At 37.4% G+C, this 25,452-nt stretch overlaps 1 protein-coding gene across 4 annotated transcripts in view; it reads right to left on the reverse strand.

The window, feature by feature from the left end:
- LOC105465688 (phospholipase D1) overlaps window positions 1-25,452 on the reverse strand; it is a 206,611-nt gene that overhangs the window by 23,942 nt on the left and 157,217 nt on the right. For all 4 annotated transcript variants that reach the window (XM_011714270.3, XM_071091242.1, XM_071091240.1 and 1 more), the window contains 2 exons: window positions 14,884-14,997; window positions 12,821-12,870 (listed from right to left, as the gene is read on the reverse strand). In XM_011714270.3, coding sequence (XP_011712572.2) covers window positions 12,821-12,870; window positions 14,884-14,997 — 164 coding nt within the window. The remainder of the gene's footprint in view (window positions 1-12,820; window positions 12,871-14,883; window positions 14,998-25,452) is intronic.

Here is a 25,452-nt window from a genome sequence, read left to right on the forward strand (position 1 = left end):
GAAGACAAATTAGGAGAAAGTATTTGCGGTATATGTCACAGATAAAGAGGTGATAATCCTAACATATAAAGAACTCTAAATAATTGAAGGGAAAAGAAAATCAAAATCTTAATAGAAAAATGGGCAAAAGACATGAATAGACAATTCACACACACAAAAGGTACCTTTGAAAAGATATCCATGGACTCATAATGATAGAAATGCAAATAAAAATGACATTGAGAAATGATTTCTTATCTAATAAGACTGGCAAAAAATAAAAAGTAGGACAACATACTCTGTTAGTGAGAATGGGTTGAAGCCAGACTCTCTCATATACTGGTGATAAAAATGCAAATTTGTACAAATTTTTTGAAGGGTCATTTAGCAATATCTAACAAAGCTACCTATGTGTTTACCTCCTGACCCAGCAATCCCACTCTAGAAATTTACTCTAAATATATACCTCCAACAAATAATATATATGTATATATATTAATATATACACAGTTACCCATTGCATATAGTTCTATTAGAAACATATAATTGTTGTTGAAGTTAATCTAACTGCTCATTCATAACAAAGTGATTGAATAAACTATGGCGAATCCACATATGGAAGACTATGCAGTGTTAAAAAGAAATGAAGATCTCTGTGAACTAATATGGAGTGATTTCCAGGATATTCTGTTAAATGGAAAAGAAAAGGTGAACAAGAGAATATGCAGTATATTTTTTGTGAAAGAGATCGGGAGAAATAAGAAAATATACACTTATCTAAGCATTTTTCCAAGAAGAAACACAAGATTAACCTAGAAACTGATGAAACCGGTTACCAATAGGGGATGGGTGAGTACAGGGTGAAAAAGATAAAAGGTTGGGGTAGAAACTGAAAGTATAGAGGAATGGCATTTATCTAAATATACTTTTTGTATAGCTCTGGCTATTGGAAGCATAGCTCATGCATTCAAAAAAAAATAAGAGAGATTTTTAAAAACCCTGAAATGTAATATAAACCAAAGCAAATGAACCAAACCAAATGAAGTTAATAACATAATCCAAGCAAATGAAGTTAACAACATAATCCAACTACTTTTGATCACAGACATTTGAGTGTACACCCTTAGGCTAAAGGCAAAAAACACTATAAGCAAGTGTTAAACTCTAGTAAGTAGATTCATTTTTCACAGTGGTATGGGCCAGCAATCCCAAAATTATTTTCTGTGTATTGAAAGGTTGAGGAAATACATAAATATGCTGCGGATTAGGGAGCTGTGTTTCTCACTGTGAAAGAAAGGAGGTATAAACATAAAGAGAGGGATGACTAGAAGGAATCCTATGTTGTGGGATTGGAATTGGAGGTATCCATATGACAAGAAAGAGAGAGAACAGGTTTGTGTGTGTGTACAGAGGCCCAAAGTAGTGATATTCTAGTAGCAATGATCACATCTAGCACCCAGAGTTTGCTTTATAAATACAATTTTTCACTAAAATAACCTAGGTTCCTTGGAGAAATGGCTGATTGCAGGGCTAGTGTTGGGAATATATGAGTCTGGGACATCTTGTTGTGCCAGTAAAAGAAGACGATTATTGGGGACATGTCCAAAAAACATCAAGCCACCTTTAAAAGGCCCTCATTGGCCAAACCTGGGCAAGCTGAACTCCAAGATCTTAACTCATTGAATAAAAGAAGCTGTAAATCCATACTAATATAAGTACATAAACGGGGGAAAAGGGAAAACTTTCCTCACAGTAAAATTCCAACTAATTAATTTAAAAGAAACTAATAAATGTAGAAAAAAATGATGGAATCAGAAAGTCAGCATTTGGTAACTATCACAATAATTGATTCAGAGAATGATTAACGCATGCTAAAACCAGGAGGTCAATGGTTGATAAGAAGCAGGATATTTATATACACCTAAAGTGTTTTCCTACAAAATACTATTAATTATGAAGGGGAAAATAGTGGAGAATTCTGGCAGACACCACCTTCACTAAGTGATCAAAGTTAATATAACCAGTAAGGTTGTTCCTGCTATGTTACAGTAAGAACACAACCTCACTTCTGTGATACTGCTCCAAAAAAGTATAACTTAAATCTAATCACGAGAAAACAACGGATGTACCCAAATTGAGGGACAATCTACAGAGCAACTGGCCTGTACTCTTCAAAAACATCAAGATCAGAAAGCTCTGCCACCCCCCCAATCAAAATGATTGAAAGATAATTTCATATTAAAGAAAAATAAAGATACATGACAACTTAATGTCACAAATGATTGTGAACTGAATTCTAGCCTAGGAAAAAGCCTTCTTCCCTCTTTTGCTATGAACATTCCTAAGACAACTGGCAAAATTTCAATAAGTTCTATAAACTGATAACAGTATTATATCAATGTTCATTTATTTTGATAATTGAACTATACTTGCTTAAGAGAATGTCCTTGTTTTCTCAGAAACATACATACATATTTAGGGGGAAATTGGTATCATGGCTGCAACTTATTCCAAAACGACTCAGAGTTAAAAAAAAAAAATCCAACATCTATATATCAATGTATCTTTCTATTAAGAGAGAATGATAAAGCAAAGAAAGTAAAATTATTACAACATCTGGGAAATTAGGATGAAGGATATATGGCAGTCCTGGAAGTTGTTCTATAAATTTGAAATTATTTCAAAATTAATTTTTTTTAAGATTAATGATACTGACTAGCTGTCAGCAGCTTGAAGGTTTAGGCCATGTCATATTTGTAATTTTCTAAAGCACATCTATGTGCCATGTCAAAGCAGGCCTAGAGAGTATCAGCAAAACATCACTTAGTAAGATAGCCTGTCAGCCCACAGTCCATACCTACTTCCCACTCATCCTTGACTATGCAATAATTCTTATGAAGTAATTAAATCTTTATTTCTTCGTGAAAAATGGCCTTGGGAAGAGAGCTAATAGTTGGTACCAGTAACATGATCTAAAAGAAAGATAATGGTTCCTAGCCAGAAAGTGGACATTTTGGACAAATGCGAGTGTGGCCTGCCAAATGCTATGGGGACGCCCATTTATGATGTGAATAAATTCACCATGAACTCTATATGGAAAGAAGAAAAAACAAATAGAGAAAATATTTCAGCCAGTACTTTATTCTGTGAAAAAAACTGGCTCAACATGTAATAGGTACAAAGTTGGTGATGTTAATTTATGTTATGAGGATATACCAGAGAAACATATGCTTTTTGAAGAAAATATAAGCCAACCAGGAGCATATACAAGCATTAATGTGAAGAAATAGATAAACAAGTATAAGAAAGAGTCCCAAATTATATAATGTCATGGAGGTATCTGAGAACCTGGAGATTTATTCAGATCCCAGGACATACCTGTTGTGATCATTGGTGTGTACATCACACACACCGGGGCCTGTCAGGGGAATGGGAGGCTGGGGGAGGGACAGCATTAGGAGAAATACCTCATGTAGGTGATGGGTTGATGGGTGTAGCAAACCACCATGACACGTGTATACCTATGTAACAAAACTGCATGTTCTGCACGTGTACCCCAGAACTTAAAGTATAATAAAAAAAAAAAAGAAGAGAAATTCAATACAATAGACTCGATATTTATAAGAAAATTTCGTGAAAGGACGTCAAGAATTGTTACAGGCTTTTGTTACTTAAAAACTGGTAGCACTTGGTATATGTACATATCTAATCCTGATTGAAAACTTCTGGCCCTTAAATCATACTAAATTGGCTGCTAATACCGAAATTAACAAAAATTATAAAAACGATAAAGAAATGCTTTAAATTAAACATTAAATCTCTGAAGACTGGTGTATCAGATAATTACATACTAATAGTTGCTGGTTTTCTTTTCAGGAATTTTAACATATTCATAGCAGCAGTTTTGTTATTCTAAATAATTAAAACAGTAGAGAACTATATTTCTCTATCCAATTAGAGATTAGCTAGTTCATGTATTTAAAACCCACTACATATACTAAAACAAAGCCAACAATACAACCTTGTACTTTAGAAACAGGCATTATGTAATTAATCTTTTCTCTTTGTCTAGCATATGAACATTTTCCCCACTGAGATGCCTTATTTTTGACTGTTCCCAAAGTACTTGGAAATCTTTTTACAAACAGGCTTAGCATTGAAATTACTTCTTGTGTTAAAATCCAATTTGTACCCTTGAATAGGCAAAGGCAGGAAAAGGGTCTAGAGCCAAAGGAAATACCTTATAATAAGCCCAGGACATTTTTACTGTTGAAAACGTAATAGGCTTGTTTTGATTTTTTGTTTCTTCTCCTATATCCTCACCTGTGCTTTTTTACAAGCCACTGCCAGCGCTGAATGATTTTCCCGATTTTACTTTATCAATATATCTTTTATAAATTTACTCATTCACTGTCATCTTCATTTTAGGCCTTCAGAAAACAGAGACAGAGATAATACTCCGGCAAATCCCTGTCCTACATACAATGAGATACAACTTTTGGAAGTATTCGTTATTGGTGATGTACATATCTTTTGTCTAAAGTTGTTTTCAAAAGTTTTGCAGGTTGAGCAGACCATCAGTGAAAAATTGCTGAACACACAACACCAGTATATGTACATTTTGAAGTTATATACATGTATTAAAACTTGTCACTATTTTTAATTTGTCACTGTTTTAAATTTGTATTTAAAGTTTCCAAATCATTTAAAAATTCTTAAAATTTATAAATTTTATACTATAAAATTCTCTTCTTTAAAGTGTACAAATCAGTATGTTTTATAAGTAGTACATTCCCAAGGCTGTACAACCATCACCACTACCTAATTTCAAGACATTTTTATCACCCCCCAAAAATCCCTATACTCATTAACAGTTACACCCCATTCCACTCTCCCCTACACCCTATTATTCTACTAACTGGCTCTATGGATTTGCCTATTGAAGACATGTTATAAAAATGAAACCAGACAATATGTGGCCTTTTATGCCTGGCTTCTTTCACTTAGCGTAAGGTCTTCAGGGTTCATCTGTGATGCAGCATGTGTCAGTTCAAGCCTTTTTACATCTAAATAATACTCCACTGTATGGATACACCCCATTTGGTTGCTACATTCATCAATTAATGGACATTTGGCTTTCTGAATAATGCTGCTATAAACATTCGTGTACAAATTTTTGTGTGGACTTTTGTTTTTAATGTCTGAGTAAATGTTAAGGAGTAGACCTGCTGGGTTATAGGGTAATTACATTTAACTGTTGCGGAACTGCCAAACCGGCTTTCCAAAGAAATAGTACCATTTTTCATTCCCAACAGTAATGTGCTAAGGTTCCACTATTTACACATCCTTGCCAATACTTTATTATTATTATTGCCATCCTAGTGAATGTGAAGGTGTGAGGTTGTATTATGGGTTTGAGTTGAATTTCTAGTGATTAGTGATATTGAGTTTTCTTTCACGTACTTATCAGCCATTTGAATATCTACTTGGAAAAACACCTGTTTAGATCCTTGGCCCATTTTTTATTTTTTGAGTTATTTTTATTTTTATTATTGAATTGTAAGAATCCTTTATACATTCTGTACACTAGTCCCTTATATATATGATTTGCAAACAGTTTTCTCCCATTCTGTGGGGTGTTTTCACTTCCTTGATAATGTTCATTGGAGCACAAAGGCTTTCGAGCTTTCATGTTTGATGAAATCCAAATTATCTCTTTTTATATGTTTGCTTGTGCTTTTGGTGTAAAATCCAAGAAGCCATTGTCACAATGATTTGTGCCTATTATTTTCTTCTGGAAAATGTATAGTTTTAGTTTTTATATTCAGGCCTTTGATCCCTTTTGAGTTAATTTTTGTATATGATATGAGGTAGGGGTTCAACTTTTTTTTTTTCTTTTTGCACGTGGATATCTAGTTTTTCCAGCACCATTTGTTGAAAAGACTATTCTTTCTCCATTGAATTGTTTTGGCACCACCTTGCTGAAATTTAATTGACCATAATCATAAGAACTATTTTTAGACTCTCAACTCTATTCAGTTGATCTGTAAGTCACACTATTATTGTAGGTTTGCTGCAAGTTTTGAAATCACGTATGTGACACCTCCAATTTGTTCTTATTCAAGATAGTTTTGGCAATGCTAAATGCCTTGAAATTTCAAATGAACTTTAGGATTTATCAATTTTTTGCAAAAAGGTAGTTGGGATTTTGATAGGGATTGTGTTGAATGTATAGATAAATTTGGAGAGTACTGCCATCTTAACAATGCCAAGTCTTTCAATCCATTAACAGAGTATCTTCTTATTTATTTAGATCTTCCTTAATCTCTTTCAATATTTTATTATGTTCAGCATATGTATCTTCCACGGCCTTTATTAAATTTATTGCTAAATATTTAATTCTTTTGATGCTATTTTAAATCGAATTATTTTCTTAATTTCATTTTCAGTTTATTCATTGTTAGAGTATAAAAGTGAATTGATTTTTGAATATTCATCTTGTATCTTGAAACATGGCTAGACTAATTTATTATCTGTAATAGTATGTGTGAATTCCTTTGAATTTCCTGCATACAAGATCATGTCATCTATAAAAAGAGGTAGTTTTATTCTTCCTGTTCCTTTCCCTTTAAAAAAATGTATTTGTCTTGCTCAATTGTTGTGACTAAAACCTCCAGTACAATGTTGACAAGAGTGAACTTTCTCATCTCGTCACTGATCATAGAGGAGAAAGCTTTCAGTATTTCACCATTAAGTATGATGTCAGTTATATGTGACATCTACAAATACCATTTATATGGCTGAGGAAGTTTCCATGTATTCCTAGTTTGTTGAGGTTTTTTTGTTTTGTTTTAATTATTTTGCCAAATAATTTTTCTGTGTCTAATGAGATGATTATTTGCGGTTTTTGTCCTTTGTTCTATTAACATGGTGCATCACATTGATTGATTTTCAGATGTTAAAACCAACCAGGCATTCCTGGGAAAAATCCCATTTGGTCACGATGTATAATCCTTTTTATATTGTTGGATTCAGTTTAGTAGTATTTCACTGAGGAATTTTGTGTGTACATTCACAAGGAATATTGATCTGATTGATCTGTGGCTTTCTTTTCGAGATGGAGTCTCACTCTGTTGCCCAGGCTGGAGTACAGTGGCGCAATCTCGGCTCACTGCAACCTCCGCCTCCCAGGTTCAAGCGATTCTCGTGCCTCAGCCTCCTGAGTAGCTGGGACTACAGTTGCAGGCCACCACGCCCAGCTAATTTTTGTATTTTTTTTTTTTTTTTTTTTTTTTGAGACGGAGTCTCGCTCTGTCACCCAGGCTGGAGTGCAGTGGCCGGATTTCAGCTCACTGCAAGCTCCGCCTCCCGGGTTCACGCCATTCTCCTGCCTCAGCCTCCGGAGTAGCTGGGACTACAGGCGCCCGCCACCTCGCCCGGCTAGTTTTTTGTATTTTTTAGTAGAGACGGGGTTTCACCGGGTTAGCCAGGATGGTCTCGATCTCCTGACCTTGTGATCCACCCGTCTTGGCCTCCCAAAGTGCTGGGATTACAGGCTTGAGCCACCGCGCCCGGCCTAATTTTTGTATTTTTAATAGAGATGGGGTTTCACCATGTTGGCCAGGATGCTCTCGACCTCTTGACCTCGTGATCCTCCTACCTCGGCCTCCCAAAGTGCTGGGATTACAGGTGTGAGCCACCGCACCTGGTCCTTTTCCTTTATTATAATGACTCTGGTTTTGGTATCAGGATAATACTGGACTCATAGAATGTGTTGGGAAGTATAGTAATACATTGCTTAATGATGGGGATATGTTCTGAAAAATGTGTCATTGGGTGATTTTGTCACTGTTTGAACATCATAAAGTTTAATCACACAAACCTACTACACTAATCATATAGTCTACTACATACCCAGGCTATATGGTATAGCTTATTGCTCCTAGGCTACAGACCTGTACAGCAAGATACTGTACTGAATACTGTAGGCAAGTGCAACTTAGTGGCAAGTATTTGTGAATCTAAGCATAGAAAAGGCATGGTAAAATCATGGTATAAGAGACCAAAAATGATACACTTACATAGAGCACTTACCATGAATGAAATTGCTCTGGGTGTCAGTAAGTGAGTGGTGAATAAATGTGAAGACCTAAATTATTACTGTGCACTACTGTGGACTTACAAATGCTGTACACTTAGGTTACATTAAATTTTTAAATTTATTTAAAAATAAAGGAATTGTACCATGACATGAGTATGACTGTGGCATAATTTGGTGATAGGAATTTCTCAGCTCCATTATAATCTTACAGGACCACCATCATGCTGCAATCTGTTGTTGACTGAAATGTCATTATGCAACATGTAACTGTATTCCTTTCTCCTATCTATTTTTGGGGGGAAGTATACGAAGGATTAGTGTTAATTCTATTGCGGATGGTAGAACTAACTAGCAAAGCCACTGGGCCTGGGCTTTTCTTTGTAGGAAGATTATTGATTGCTAAATTAATCTCTTTACTTGTTATTGCTCTATTTATAATTTCAATTTTTTCTAGAATCAGTTTTGGGAGTTTGTGTCTTTAATACAATACCATTAATGGTACATATCAACACTGGGCCAAGAGGTGTCCATTTAATATTGTTTCTGAGTGTATCTGTGAGGGGTTTTCTGGATGAGATTTGCATTTGAATCCGTGGATTCATTAAAGTAGATTGCCCTCCCCAATGTTGGTGGGCATCATCTAATCCACTGAGCACCAGAGGAGATCAAAAGACAGATGGAAGAGGAATTCATGCCTTTTGATTCTTGCTTTTCTGCTTCTGTTGGAATCTCGGTCTGCTCTTACCCTTTTACTGCGATTAACACCATTGGCTCCTCTGATTCTCAGGCCTTCAGACTTGGATGAGAATTACATACCCAGCTTTCCTGGGTGTCCAGCTTGCAGATTGTGGAACTTCTCAGCTTCCGTAATTACTTGAGCCAATTCCTCATAATAAATCTTTTCATATATATATGAAAGATAGATATATAAAAATATATAAGATATAATATAAAATTTTATATATTGTTTATATATAGCACATAAAAATATATATCTATATATTTATAATATATAAATAATGTATAAATATATATTTTATTATATATACATCTTTTCATATAGATAAAAGATATATATCAATATATATTATATAGATGGCTATATAACTATATAATATATAAATTACTTATTTATATATTATTTAAAATATTATCTATAATTATATAGATATAACACATATTTATATATTTTATTTTTAATAAATATTTTATTTAATATATATTAAATAATATATATGCATATAATATGTAAATATATAAAATATATATTCATACATGTATCTTTTATATATATGAAAAGATTTATCATGAGGAATTGGCTCAGGTAATTATGGAGGCTGAGAAGTTATATTTATATAATTTCTTAATTTATATATATATATCTCCTATTGGTTCTGTTTCTCTAGGTAACCCTGACTAATACAGTGTCTTTAAAGGAATTTATCCATCTATCTGGGCTAATTTGTTGGCATACAACTGTTAATAGTATTCTACACTCCATTTTATTTCTGTAAAGTCAGTAGTAATGTCTCCTCTATTTCTGATTTTGGTGCTTTGAGTCTTCTCTATTTGTTACTTGGTCCACCTAAAAGGTTTGTCAATTTTGTTGATCTTTTCAAAAAGCTAACTTTTGCCTTCACTAATTTTCTCTATTTTTTTCTATTATCTCATTTATTTTCCCTCCAATCTGTTATTTCTTTTATTCTGCTTGTTTTGGGTTTATTTTTCTCTTCTTTTTCTACTTTCCTAAAATGTAAGGTTAGGTTATTGATTTGAGATTTCTTATTTTCTATTAAATAATATAAATGTTTATAGTTATAAATTTCCCTATAAGCATTGCTATAGCTGCCTTTCATAAGTTTGGATATGTTGTTTTCATTTTCATTCATCTCAAAATATTTTCTACTGTCCTTTGAAGTATCTTCTTTGATTCTTTGCTTATTTAGAAGTATTTTGTATAATTTCTACCTATCTGTGAATTCCCAACATTTCCTTTTATTATTTATAAATAATTTATTATTTATTATATTATAAATTTATTTATTTATTATTTATATTATATTTATTATATTATAAATTTATTATATTATATTATAAATTTATTATATTATAAATAATATATTATTTATAAATAATTTATTATTTATAATTTCATTCCATTGTGGCCAGAGAACATACTTTATACAATTCCTTAAATGCCTGTACCAAATGAGTTTCTTACACTTCACTGAGGAGCTCTGCGTATGTGTGTGAGGGCCACAGGCCTTACATGCTCCGGCATGCAGTTTATAACTCTGTCTTAGGCTTCACTTTCTGCTTGCACAAAGCCTCAAGGTCAGCTAGAGGTGAGAGCTTAGGGCCGTCTCAATCCTTTCCTGAGCATGCGCATTGCCCTGGGCATGGGCACAGCCCTCCACGTACCCATGACCTTTCAGATTCCCAGGGATACGTTGGAGGTTTCTAGTGCCCACTAGGGGATCTCCTTCCTCAGCTTTTCCTCTTAAGATTTTTAGTCAGCTTCTTGCTCACTCAACTGTTACTGCCGCTTCAGTTAGCTGTGATGCTAAATAAATGTTGCTGATTGTTTTTGATAAATACTCAGGTTTTTTTTTTTTTTTTAGATGGAGTCTCGCTCTGTCGCTTGGGCTGCAGTGCAGTGGTGCGATCTCAGCTCACTGCAAGCTCCGCCTCCCGGGTTCACGCCATTCTCCTGCCTCAGCCTCCCGAGTAGCTGGGACTACAGGCGCCCTCCACCAGGCCTGGCTAATTTTTTGCATTTTTAGCAGAGACGGGGTTTCACCGTGTTAGCCAGGATGAGTCTCGATCTCCTGACCTCGTGATCTGCCCACCTCGGCCTCCCAAAGTGCTGGGATTACAGGCGTGAGCCACCGGGACCGGCCATAAATACCCAGGTTTTTTAAAAAGGCTACTTGCACTGAGCAAGGTCTGAGTCAGGTGAAATAAATATAAGTACTTAGAATGGGAGTTTAAAGGGAAGTGCCAGACGGGTCACATAATGACAATACTGTGAGAATTGTTGGGACATGGGAGCCTCAACCCTGATCTGCTCCCTCCAATGCCTGCTAGGCTGCTGGTTTTCACCCTGATTTGAGCAGCTGTTGCCTTTTAAGACTATTCTGGAGCTGAGAAGAGGGAGTTGGGTATACGGCAAGTTAAAATGCCACACAGCTTGCTATTCTTACCAAGATTCAGCTGTTTTTCTTCATTAAACACTCCTTGGATTGTTACAAGCCTTTAATTTCCCCGTCCAAAGAAGTTGATTGTGACAACTTTTGTCAGTATTTTGTTGCTTTTATGTAGGACTGTATTTTTGGAGATCCTTCCTCTGCCATTCCTGCTGATGTCCTAATTTCTTACTTTTAAACTAAAAATATACAGACTTGGAAAGTCTATTATTTTCTACCCACATTCCAGTACATCATCCAGTGCACCCCATTTGGGAGGCTACCAGTATAAAATGAAATCTTCCTTCAAAAAACTCAGTTGAGGTTTATATTCTCTCTGAAGGGCATCACATGATTAGGACGAGTCCTTCTGCCTTTTCCAGACCTCCTGTGGCAGCTCCATTCTCTTGGTCCGCTGGATTGAAACTCAGAATTAGCTGACACTTCCCTTCCTCTCCTGCTCCCACATTCCCTCAAGTCTTCCCTCACAATCTTATCCACACATGACCCTCCTTTTCCATTACCAATGTACCTTTGTCTCTTGCCTGCCACCATCTCTACCCTGTTTACCAACAGTAAATGAATCTTCATATAAATGTCAGTTTGATGAGTTTGCTCCAGGGGCTCAGAGGTGTCCACCAAACTCTTCTTGCCTTCTGGATAAACATAGCCTTTTTAGTGTGGCTGTCCAAGTTTTCACAATCTGGACCCAACTTGAACTGGAAGTCATACAACTTGGGTTCTGACTCCAGTTTAGTTTGTTTTGATTGCACAGAGATATAGGGCAATATTGAGTGCCCACTATATGCTGAACCCATAGTTCAGGGAGATATAGATACGTAAACCTCTAGTTACAATATATTGTAGCCAAGAACTAGGTAGAGGAATCAATTAAGAAGACATCTGAGGCCGGGCATGGTGACTCACACCTGTAATCCCAGCACCTTGGGAGCCCGAGGCGGGCGGATCACCCGAGGTCAGGAGTTTCAGACAGGCCTGGCCAACATGGTGAAACCTTGTCTCTACTAGAAGTACAAAAAAAAATTAGTTGGGCGTGGTGGTGCACGCCTGTAATCCCAGCTACCTGGGAGGCTGAGGCAAAAGAACTGCTTGAACCCAGGAGGGAGAGGTTGCAGTGAGTTGGGACCATGCCATTGCACTCCAGCCTGGGCAACAAGAATGAAGCCCAGTCTCAAAAAAAAAAAGAAGACATCTGTGAAAGCGTCTTTGAAAAGTATAAAAAATTGCATTCAGTAGATAAAGAAGAACAAACAACTATAATATCTCATGATTGTTATTATCAAAATAATTATAAACAAAAATAAATAGAAATTGTAAAGATGCTCAGTTTTTATTACCTATTTAGTCTTGGTGTCTTCATTTGAATAATGGTTTGGGCAACTTAATGAGAATAAATGCTTTATTACAGGTGAACATTTTGTGGGGTACCTTTTATAAATAGAGTTCTATAATCACACTGTGAAACATTAATGATTACTGATACCTCGCCTTCATAATAAAAAACAACCATATGAGAAAAAAAGCAGTTACTTACGCTCTGCTTTTAACTGTCCAAGGATGGAATTTTCTCCTCTGCACATGGTTCTGAAAATATGTAAAGGAAAAAAATAATTACAGAGGTTTCAAAACAACCAATCCCATGTAGTATCTGTAGGTTTAATTCTAACACAAGTAAAAACAGAACAAGTGCTTCTATGAGAAGATGCTACGTATATTTCTAAATGCTAAAAAGTTACATGAATATCACTTTTGTAATGTTACTAATGGGACATGATAGTTGTTTTGAGTTGGGTAAATGGAAAAGTTATGTCAGATTTTAGAAAGAGAGGCTATTGAAAAACGATGGGTCATGAATGAACTTTCCCTCTTACAAAACTGGATAACAGCAAAGATAAATTTAGAATGCATCAGTAGATAAGAATACTTACAGAATCACATTGCTCTCAGAGGTGAAAAGGGCAAGCACTTAGCAGAATAATTTACGAATTAAACTATTAGAATGGGCTGTCTCTAAAGTCAGCAAAACCACTTAAAAATGAAAAATATAGTCTCAGATAAAGGACTCTGCTAATGATTTTGTTTCTTAAGACTCTGATAATCGTTCATGAATTATAAAATCTGACAAAACCAAAAATTCTATGCTTCATCTGCTTGTTCTATGAGAGTAATAAAGAGTATACTTATGCCTGAGAAATGCTGATATTATTAAAGATGATGCCAGCAAATAGAGATGTTTTTGCATAGTAAAAGGTTATAGATTTTGTTTCTGAACAAAAGCCAAATGTGTTACTTCGTTCAGCTGGTTCGAAGGCAAGAAAATAGTCATAGAAAACAATTACAATTGACAATATTGCAAAAATAATATTAGAATGGTGAATGAAATTGATAAAATTCAATTAAACATTATGTCAGAGCCTTAAATACTTGAAAAGCTTTTTTTTTTTTTATCATTTTGTAAATCAGATAATATTAGAAATGTGCAAATCTTCAGTCCAACTATATAGGCCAAAGCACAGTTAAAGCTCTCTTGTACTGCAACAAGGCAAAGCACCCTGAAGGAAACAAACAAAATATATCCTTGAAATGCTGGCAGATAAACAGATACAAGTCTGAAACATCAGTGAGAAAAAAGAGCATTAAAAAAAAAATTTCCACTACAATGGTGCACTCAAACTGTGCACAGATCCTCCAGCAGGAGCATCTGGGGAGGGGCCCAAGCAGGAGGGCATCTAAGCCTCCACCCCTGATTTGACCAAGGCCCTGACCCCTAATCTGCTTTACTTACCAAGGGTTCTATGTAAGGTATCGTTCGTCCTCTCCCACCTTTCAAAAGGGTTTGATTAGAAAGGTGAGAAACTACAGGTGGTTCACAAAAATAAGAGATTTTGGTTAAGTGACCCTGAAAGAAGGTCAGAGGTGCCTTTCCAGCCCCTTCTATGCAGGCTCTCTAGCCTGTGCTCCCCCCAGCCACCAGCTAGCACTTTCTAGCCCTTTTCACAATGCTCCACTGACCATATCTGAAGCCTTAAGAGGAACCCAAGTGTGCCCTTTTAAATACATATAAAAACTCAGCTTTTAAAAATATGAAGCACAAAACTTTCCCTAAAATTTTAACAAAGATGTGGTAGAGAAAACAAAATTCCGGAAATGTATTTACTAACAGAAGCTATCATTATCAACCTTGTTGAAGGACTTGCTACCTAAAAAATCGTAACCAAACACAAGCAAATCATACCATTTCAGGCATTTATTTTTTCTCTATTTACTGCAAAGTACATGTAAATCTCAATAGCTATTTAACCACTTAAAGATAAGTTTCAATCAACATTATACATATATAGAGATAGACAATAACTATACAAGAGGGACTAATATTTTAGTTCATTTATGTTTGCCATGTGTCTTAGGCCAATCATTTATCATTGTAGACTCCATTTGAATTTTACCAACTAGCAAACAGGCCAAGATTTGAAAGTAAGATAAAGTGTTCATTCGTTCCCCATTCCACTGAATGGAGGCAGAGAAACACTGCCATTCTCTTCATCAGCTTACACGCATGATCCAAAGCTCAAAACAGACCATTTAGAGTTTTGGCACCTGTAGTTGAAGTGCATGATTGCCTGTAGAGCATTTCCTCCGCCGGTTGAAATGTCTCCTTCGAACCCTGGCAGAAGCGGTATCACGACATATACCCGGTATTTCTGGTTTTCCCTGCAAAGGTCAGATGCAGAGAAATTCACCCAAAAAATAAAAGGTAGTATCAGCTTTAAATGACAGCCAAGCAATTCACATGGTTTTTGAGATTGAGTGAATGGCTTCCTACAACACGTCAACACGTTCTGTCACATTTCAGGACTTGGGAGGGGGGTGCTGTTGGACTGGAGGACAGAAGTTGTCATCCAGGCTATCGCTTCATAGCCTGAATAACAAGCTGAACTTGGCAGTAAAGTAGAAATTGTACCCATTGTCTCTCTACAGCATAATCGCTTGTAGGACAAAATGCAGTGTAAGAAATCCTTGCTTGGATCCCACGGAAAGAGGCAGGGAGAGGAGGCTATAACAAAGTTTTGAAAAAAGATGTTATCTTAATAGTTAACACAGTACCTAGCTAGAGTCATGGAAATAGTAGACATTCAGTTAATAATTGTTGAGTCAATCAGTTCTCATAGCCAAGATCTCAGGGGCAAAAAGACACACTGGATCTATTATATTTTCCAAAACAGAAGTCATCATTATCTACTTAGAAACTCTGAGTTTTCAGCTGTAAAATGTTACCCTAGGCCCTTTAAGAATTCTGAGAGGCCGGCCGGGCGCAGTGGCTCATGCCTGTAATCCCAGCACTTTGGGAGGCCGAGGCAGGTGGACCAAGAGGTCAGGAGATCGAGACCATCCTGGCTAACACGGTGAAACCCCGTCTCTACTAAATATACAAAAAAGTAGCCGGGCGTGGTGGCGGGTGCCTGTAGTCCCAGCTACTCGGGAGGCTGAGGCAGGAGAATGGCGTGAACCCGGGAGGCAGAGCTTGCAGTGAGCAGAGATGGCGCCACTGCACTCCAGCCTGGGTGACAGAGCGAGACTCTGTCTCAAAAAAAAAAAAAAAAAGAATTCTGAGTGGCCAGTATGTACATTTAAGCCCCCTGCACATACAACACAGTATTTCATGTCCCACTGTCTCAAGTGATTAACGACAACCTTTGACGGAAAATGAATTCTACTCAATGATATAACAATAGAAGAAGAAAGTGTAGGTTTCCCTCTTTGACAGGCATTCAGAAAGTCAGAAATTTGAAGTATGCTCCAAATAGGTACCACTTATTCAGAATCAAAAGCTATTAACATTCTTGTCTCTATTTATAGGATATACAGGAAGAAGAAAAAGCCTCGAAAGGAATGTGACATACACTGTGATCAATGAATCTCGCCGGGATATCTGGGAGGACTACAGTCACACAAACGTGTGTTGTTATTGGTTAATTTTCAAGTCCGATCTACTTAAACTTCTCATTTCTAAAGTGCATTTTCTTCTAACCAACTAAAATTTTCTCTCATGTGAATATTATAGTACTCTTTGGGGGATCAGATTTTATTACTGATGTCTCTGAATGTCGATGTATACATGAGGGCAAGTGGGGAGAGAAGTTCAGGGCAAAAATGACTACCAACAACGGAATTTGGAGGCCTGTGAGTTTGGCTGCCTTGCTAAGAAACAAGGAAATTAAGTAGGTTGTTGTAATGGCATAGATTAATCACTAGATGGCAAACATAGTTTGAGTTGGAAAGAAAACATTAAAAAATGTAAACTGTTCAAGTTTGCTGCTTGATAAGAATAAAAGGCTCATATCCCTATATGGTGAGCAGGATAGTGAAAAAGAACAGAAACAAACAAACAAACAAACAAAAAACCTAAGCTATTAAGCTATTTCCCCACAGCCAACATTTAAAACTCAAAATAAATTAAACTGGACACTTAAAAATGGATGTCATTTGGCCTCAACTGCCTTTTCAGAATTCAGGGTTATACTGCCTTACAGTATAATCCTCCCATAACCACAGCCCAGTGACAGGAGACTACCACTCTTTGTTCAGAGGTACACCTTCCTACTAATAAAGCTTGGCTTATCAGCCTTCCGGGCCTCCAATGAATCCCACTTCTTCTAGGTCACCTTATCGGCTACTTCCTCTGCCAAGCCATCTTGGCCCTTCCAGTCCGAGTTGGTTTATTCTTGCCTCGGCACTCACAGCACATGGCTAGGATGCCTGTTCAGCACTCTTTCTGCTTCACACGATAGTGATACACACATCTGCTCTCTAGGCTACGTGATAAGCTCCTTGGAAACACAGGATGCCTGTCCACATATCTTTCTGGTTTTGATAGTGCTCAATCAAGAACCCTGGCACATGCTATACACGCGGTATTATTTGATTTAGGAGGATGGGATCAGGTTGGAAAAATGTTTCCGGGGAAGTTTCTGGTAGAGAAGAGGCTAAGCTGAACAGGAGTTTTTTTCTTTAAATTAAATTACATTTTATTTGTAAAATGTATATAATATATTACATACTTTTTTCTTTAAATAAAGTTATATTTTCTTTAAATTAAATTACATTTTATTGTGGTAAAATACATATAATATAAAATTTGCCATTTTACCCTTTTTTTTTTTCCTAAGATGGAGTTTCGCTCTTGTTGCCCAGGCTGGAGCGCAATGGTGTGATCTTGGCTCACCACAACCTCTGCCTCCCGGGTTCAAGCAATTCTCCTGCCTCAGTCTCCTGAGTAGCTGGGATTACAGGCATGTGCTACCATGCCTGGCTAATTTTGTATACTTTTGTATTTTTAGTAGAGACGGGGTTTCTCCATGTTGGTCAGGCTGGTCTCGAACTCCTGTCCTCAGGTTATCGGTCCACCTCGGCATCCCAAAGTGTTGGGATTACAGGTGTGAGCCACCACGCCCAGCCCCCATTTTTAAGTGTATAGTCCAATGGCATCAATTACATACACAATATTGTATAACTATCATGATGATCTATCCCAAACCTTTTCAACATCCAAGACAGAAACTCGGTGACTATCCAGTCATAACTACCCTGTTTTTCCCTGCCTGCACCCCCTGGTAACCTCTAATCTGCTTTGTCTTTATGAATCTGGTGGTTCTGGATTTTGCATGTAATTAGAATAATACAATACTTGTCCTTTATGTCTGACTTGTTTCACTTAGCATAACATCTTCAAGGTTCACCCATGTTGTGGCATGTGTCAGAATTCCCTCCTTTTTAAGACTGAATAATATTCCATGGTATGTACATATCACATTCACCTGCTGATGGACACTTGTGCTGTTTCCACCTTTTGGCTATTGTGAATAATACTGCTATCGGTATTAGCATACAGTATCTGTGAGTCCCTGTTTTCAGTTCTTTGGGGACTGTACTCAGGAATGGAACTGCTGGGTCATGTGGTCATTCTATGTTTAGCATTTTGAGGAACCACCAAATAGATTACTTTCAAATGAGTAACATATGCTCATAGTACAAAATGTAAGAGGTAGATGATTATACAGTGAAAAAAATTCTCTCTCACTCCTTCATCCTGAGGGCAACTCCTGTTAACAGTTTCCTCCATGTTCTTTTAGAAATAGTGTATGAATTTGTAAGAATATATGTACTTTTTCCTTCTACACAAATATTAGAATACTATAAACACTTTAAACACTTTTCTGAACATGATTTTTACCATTTAACAGGGTATCTTGGAAATCCTTCCACATCAGAACATACTTACTTTTTAAGAACAGGGACCATGTATCTGTACTTTAATATTTAATATTCTACCATGTATCTGTACTTTAATATTTAAACCAGTTCTCTATTGACAGGCATTTAAATTGCTTCTAATTTTGTTTCTATTTCAAAATAAATATTTTGATATTTATGTTGACTAACAAAAGTAATGTTGGAAAAATCTTACAAGTGGTATTGCTGGTCTTTTGACACAAATGTTTGTGATGATGTTTGTAAGGGACAGTTCTATTTTATCCTTTTTTTAAGCAAAAATGATTTTACAAGGGAGATCTCATATGTAGGATATTGAGAAATGTCCTATAAAAATATTATAAGACATTCTTGCAAATTTTAGTTTGTAGGAATCAGAATATTCACATTTTCTTGTTTTTAGGACTCTCTTAGCTCCATTTCAAACCCTTTCCTATTTTACAATATAGTAGCTCATAAATTTCCTGAATGATGAAAATTTTGAACTGTGTTCAGCAAACTCGTGGAAACTATTTAGATTTTCGCTGCTGTAGAAAAAAGGGCTCTGGAATTTCAAATGCAAAATTGTGGTTGAATGTAAGCCAAAGCACAGAAGATTCCATGGGACACTATGTCCAATCTGCCTCCTTGATCCAATCCACAGAGGACAAGAGTTCCAGCTGCTGAGGAATCTAATGCCCTTCGGAAATACTGAATCCTCACAACATGGGGTTTGGGGAAATGATAGCAATCAGCTTAGGGTAAGAATCTGAGCCCCTAGTGTATAAAATATATATGATCTTAAAAGCAAGATAATGGCTAGTGGGCACTAAGCCCCGGATAACTACCCATCATGCCAGCAACCACTTCATCCACATTAGTTCAATTTCTATAAAACAGCATTCTCAGGCTTCTTGTTAAACGTTTTTCTTCAAAATTCACTAACTCTTATGGCAGTGCTATGTATAATAGCTAAAAATTGGAAATAAATGTCCAATAATAAAGGGATGGTTAACTACATTATGTTATAGCCATTCAATGGAATGATCATCTTGCAGCCACTAAAAATGACCACTATGAAGGCTCAGTAGCACGATACTGCTGGTACTGTGTTAAATGACCCCAATGTAATGTTATAAGACAATAAAAATGTGGCAGGCCAATGCTACAAAACATTATATCATTTTTCCCTTTAAATGTGTTAACTTCCCCCACTCTGTGACCGGAGAAACAAAGCAGGCATTGCTCCCGGGGTGGCACTCTCACCCCGGAAGAGTGGTGAGAAGCAGGACACAAAAACATCAACTTCTTTTAGATTTGGGGAACTGGAGAGAGATTCTCTAAGCGGAGGCAGGAGTGTAGAGAAATAAGAGCAAGACTTAGGGCAAAAAATCAGTCCTTCGGCCTCAAGCTGAATTGTGGGGAAAACAGGATAGACCCCACTCTCTTTTCAATGTGAGGATATGAGAGCCAGGAGGATCTGAGCCTTGCTTTCAGGTGAACTCCAGAGCAATGTGGAGCATGTCGTCCAGCAGCTATGCGATGTGGCAGGAGCAGAGGAGAAGTGGTAGAGAGGCAGGCCTGAAGGTGAAGGCTGACATCCCCAAGCTACATTAAGCCGATGCCAGAATAGGCCCGAGGGAGATCAACACCAGTGCCTGGAAGCCCCTTTCCAAAGATCCAGGGCCCCATAGCATCAAGATCAAGGAAGGGATGTGGAGGGAGAGGAGGCAGGAGTAGAACCCTGATGCTGAATACAGAGGGGAAATAATGAGAAATCACTGAATTTGGCCACGTTTATCAGGAAGTGCCAAAACTAAAACCCCTCCTATTGTGTGGAAATGCACTTGAGCTAGAAATTCAGATGAGCTCTAGGAAAAGAAAATAAATTACAATTCAACAGAAAATAGTAGTGTGTGTATTAGCCAGGCGTAGTGGTGGGCACCTGTAGTTTCACATACTCAGGAGGCTGAGGCAGAATGGCATGAACCTGGCAGGCAGAGCTTGCAGTGAGCCGAGATGGCGCCAAGGCACTCCAGCCTGGGTGACAGAGTGAGATGCCGTCTCAAAAAAAAAAAAAAAAAAATTCAAAATGTTTGTGATTGCTATAAAGCTGCTTGTACCTTTAAAAGCAGAGTACGAATGTACCATGTAGCTGGGTCACAGCAGTGATGTACCTCTACGTTCCTTTTCTTGTTTTTGTCTGCTGCATAAGCCCCTCCTCCTTCACCCCGTGGTCCCTCCTCAGCATGAAGGACAGTTAGGAGAAGCTTCGTCTGCTCACAACTGGGTCTCAGGGTCTGGCAAGAAGGCCCCGAGGAAGACTGATATGCTTCGCTAGTGACAAGACACTTTACTTTTTGAGAATTTGGGATTTGTAGTTTGTATTTCATCACTGTGAACTTCAAGAGCTGCTATAAATTGTATCGTTGTAGATTTTGCAGCAGTGAATACTGTCAGAAATAAGAATTGTGGTTAGGGCTTAGTGTGTGTATGTGTGTGTAAAGAGAACTTTATACTATGGTGGTATCAGTTATGCTGGAATTGGACCTATAGCTTCTTGGTCGTTTGGGACATAACCCCTTTTATTTTGTGCTTGGCAAATCCTTTAAAAGGAGAAGATCCTTCTGGGCTTCAGTTTCCTCATCTGCACATGAAAGAACTGGCTAAAATCATGACTAGTCCACTAGAAATGCTGGCCCTATTTAGCACTGACTTTACCTATCCTCTATGTGACTTTATAGATTTTGAATTATTATATATTGTGCACAAACACACATCATTTTTCTCATTGGTTATCTTTTGAAAATGGCAAGCTTTCAAACTTAAGAATGCTGAGGGATTCCCCTGCATGTTTGACTTAGACTTCACCCTGGGCTTGATCGTTTTTTGGCCCTGAGTGGCCCCCAGATGAGGTTAGACAGAACCTTATATTAAACTGTTCCCAGTATGGCCCAGTCCGTTTTCACTCTCATTTTTCTTTAAGTCTCCTTCTTCCTTCCTCTCTTTTCCAGGGCACATGCTCAGGCTCAAAATGATTGCTGGCCTCTGCCTTGTGCTAATCTTTACATTTCTCTATCTGCTGAGATTACCATTTTATACAATTTTTAGAATTAGAATGAAAGCATTTACATGATCTAAATCAAAAGGTCTCCTGCCACGATCTGTTGTCATCTGTGTCCCAAGGTAACCTCTTCTCCAGGAATCGTACAGAGCTTGGGAGTTATCCCACAAGAAAAAATGTGAAACCAGTGATTGGCATACTTAGATAAAATGTGTTTTATTCTTTTTATTATAACTGCAGTTAAATTTTCTTTAAGACAGTGTTCCTGAAACGAGCCCAACATGTCTTTTCAGTTTGGTACAAAATTATAAGATATGGTAATTATGGACATAGATTTTCTTTAAACCCAAGAACTTCTTTTTTTCTTTTTTTTTTCTTTTTTAATTTATTTATTATTATTATACTTTAAGTTCTAGGGTACATGTGCATAACGTGCAGGTTTGTTACATATGTATACTTGTGCCATGTTGGTGTGCTGCACCCATCAACTCGTCATTTACATCAGGTATAACTCCCAATGCAATGCCTCCCCCCTCCCCCCCCATGATAGGCCCCGGTGTGTGATGTTCCCCTTCCTGAGTCCAAGTGATCTCATTGTTCAGTTCCCACCTATGAGTGAGAACATGCAGTGTTTGGTTTTCTGTTCTTGTGATAGTTTGCTAAGAATGATGGTTTCCAGCTGCATCCATGTCCCTACAAAGGACACAAACTCATCCTTTTTTATGGCTGCATAGTATTCCATGGTGTATATGTGCCACATTTTCTTAATCCAATCTGTCACTGATGGACATTTAACCCAAGAACTTTTAATCTATCAAGCATTACTTTTAAAAAATAAAACATTCATCTGATTTTTTTTTTCTTTTGGTGACAGGGTCTTGCTCTGTTACCCAGGCTGGAGTGCAGTGGTGCAATCCATGGCTCACTGCAACCTTGACCTCCCAGGTTAAGAGATCCTCCCACCTCAGTTTCTCGGGTGGCTGGGACCACAGGCATGCATCAGCACACCCAGGTAATTTTTAAAATTTTTTTTGTAGAGACTAGGTCTTACTATGTTGCATAGACTGGTCTTGAACTCCTGAGCTCAAGTGATCTTCCCACCTCAGCCTCCCAAAGTGCAGGAATCAAAGGCATAAGCCACAGTGCCCAGCTCATTCAATTTTTAAAATTTCAAGATAAAGTATTTTTCATAGATTTCTGGGAGGCTTACCATTCGAAAATTTCCACATCCCTTGAAATGGGGGAAGCTTTGTAGCTTACTAGTAAAAAGCACAAGTTGAGGTCCTACAGACATGGTTTGAGTCCTACTCCTATCCAACCACAGCTACATGACTTGGCTAAGTTATCTAAACTCACTAGGCCTCAGCAGCCTCATCTGTAGAATGGGAGTAATTACACAACCAATCCCATAAAGTTGATACAAAGACTGAATGAGGTAACACAGGTATAGCACTGATTATGTGGAAAGACTCAGAAACTATTTGGTAACATTTTTATTCAATTATATCAACCGATGATTTCAATTAGAAAGCTTGTATATCTTCAAATAACAACAAAGTAAATAGCATCTAAAATTAAAACAATGCTAAACTAAACATATATTATGCTTCAGAACACATTTTATTATTTTACTTTATATTTTGGGGGAGAGTGTTATCAGATCAATAACAGGGAAATCAAAAATCGATCCCCAGGAAGAGTGAGCTATAGGTTTCTGGCAGCAAACTTCTAGACAGAAGTGTTGTAATTGTGTGCCTAAACCTGTCACAAGATGAACAAGAGCCAGTGGTGAGAAACCAAAACAAATTTTTCTTATCCAGAAGTAGCCATCCAATAATTTAAAATATGGAACATTTAAACATCTTTTTAATTAAAACATTTCTTTTTCTAGCATAAATACTAATTTTGAAACAGCTGATTTGAATATCATGCTTCTTTATCCTTGCTTGAATTTACAGTGAACAACATATTTCCAGATGATGAATATCATGGAAATGCTGTAATAATTTCTTACTTGAACTGGTGCTTTACAGCTTACAAACTACTTTCACATATATTCATATAAACTAGGTAGAACAGATATTATTATTCGTGGTTGGTGAAGAAACAGCGTGTCAGAATGGCAAACTGACGTATTCAGAGGGTCACATACCTGTGGATAACAGAGCTGGAGAGAATTCAGGTCTCCAGACATCTGGTCCCCCAATAATTTCAGATTTCTTAGTGTGGTATTTCCCATACCACCCATTTACAGGCAAGCAGTAGCTCTTCTACAGTTATAAGAAGCATGAGGGGCACTTTGGGAGGCCAAGGTGGGCGGATCACTTGAGGTTAGGAGTTCAAAACCAGCCTGGCCAACATGGTGAAACCCCGTCTCCACCAAAAATACAAAAAAAAATTAGCTGGGTGTGGTGGCATGTGCCTGTAATCCCAGCTACTCAGGAGGCTGAGGCAGGAGAATTGCTTGAACCTGGGAGGTGGTGGTTGCAGTGAGCCAAGATTTTGCCACTGCACTTCAACCTGGGTGACAGAGCAAGGCTCAGTTTAAAAAAAAAAAAAGAAAGAAGCATGGTAAGTTTGAACAATGTTCAAAACTGTATTTTTAACGGAGTTAAATAGCATATTTTTCAATGCAGTTTAATATTAAAACACAAAAGCATTAAGTCAACTGCCTATTTTCATTGCATGCGTCAACTTTTTGTTGCTAAACTATAAAATGCACTTTCTCACTTCCTGACTTTCTACCAAAGCAGAAAAATTATGCATGTCAAGTTTCCATGTGCAAAGATCTGAGATCCTCCTCAGAAACCATTCATTCATGGCACACAGTGTTTAAAAATGTGTCTACCTGGAGCAGTTGGTCCTATCTTTTAGCTTAGTCAAACATGGCATAAAACAGTAAATTTTAGACTGTGGATTATGATTTTTTTTTTCCTCTCTGATGTCCAATCACATTTGAGTTGTCAAAGAAAGGTTTCAAGTGGGTTGGGCAGCTGGCCTCAACTCTGAGACAGTTTTACTTATTAGAGTGAAGATTTTTTTTGTTTTTAATTTTGATTCCCCTGGCTGTTCTTAGGTCAGCATGGAATAAACATGAGTCTGAGGCTCTAGGTCATGTCAGAATATGGAGGCTTTGCAAACCTATTTCTATAAAGAATTATGGCTGCTGAGAAGGAACCAGAGGAAGTGAGAGGAACCGAGAAATTGCTTAAGGGAATTGTTGTGAGGCTGGATTCCAGCGCTGGCAGAAAAATAAAGACTTAGCCCAGTTGAGGGAGTTGGCAATTTGAAGACTCAGATTTCTCCAGGGTGGGAGGGACCTGGCAGAGGGCCTGTATCCTTTGGTGAGGCCTGGCTGACTGCGGACTGTCATTTCCCTCCATCTGCTTTGGGCTGTATTCTATTCTTTTTCAAATAGCCAAAATTATACTTGTTGCTAAGAATGTGACTTTGGCAGGGAAGTTCTGAGTCTCAGAAAAGAAGACTACAGAGAAGTCTATGGAGAGAGAGGGGTAAGCTTGGGATGGCATATCATGGCCCCTAATTAGTGAATAGGGGGCACCCCATGCCGGCAACCTGCAAAATAAGTCGTTTATTTTATTTTTATTTATTTATTTATTTTAGAGACGAGTCCTCATTCTGTCCTCTAAGCTGGAGTATAGTGGTGCGATTACAGTTCGCTGCAGCCTCATACACTCAGGCTTAAGGAATCCTCCTGCCTCAGCCTCCAAGTAGCTAGAACTATAGGCACACCAACACACCTGGATTTTTTTTATTTTTTGTAAAGACAGGTGGTCTCAAATTTCTAGCCTTTAGCAATTCTTCCCGCCTCTGCCTCCCAAAGTGCTGGGATT

The sequence above is a fragment of the Macaca nemestrina genome, chromosome 2, assembly GCF_043159975.1.
Source record: "Macaca nemestrina isolate mMacNem1 chromosome 2, mMacNem.hap1, whole genome shotgun sequence".
NCBI classification, from domain to species: domain Eukaryota; kingdom Metazoa; phylum Chordata; class Mammalia; order Primates; family Cercopithecidae; genus Macaca; species Macaca nemestrina.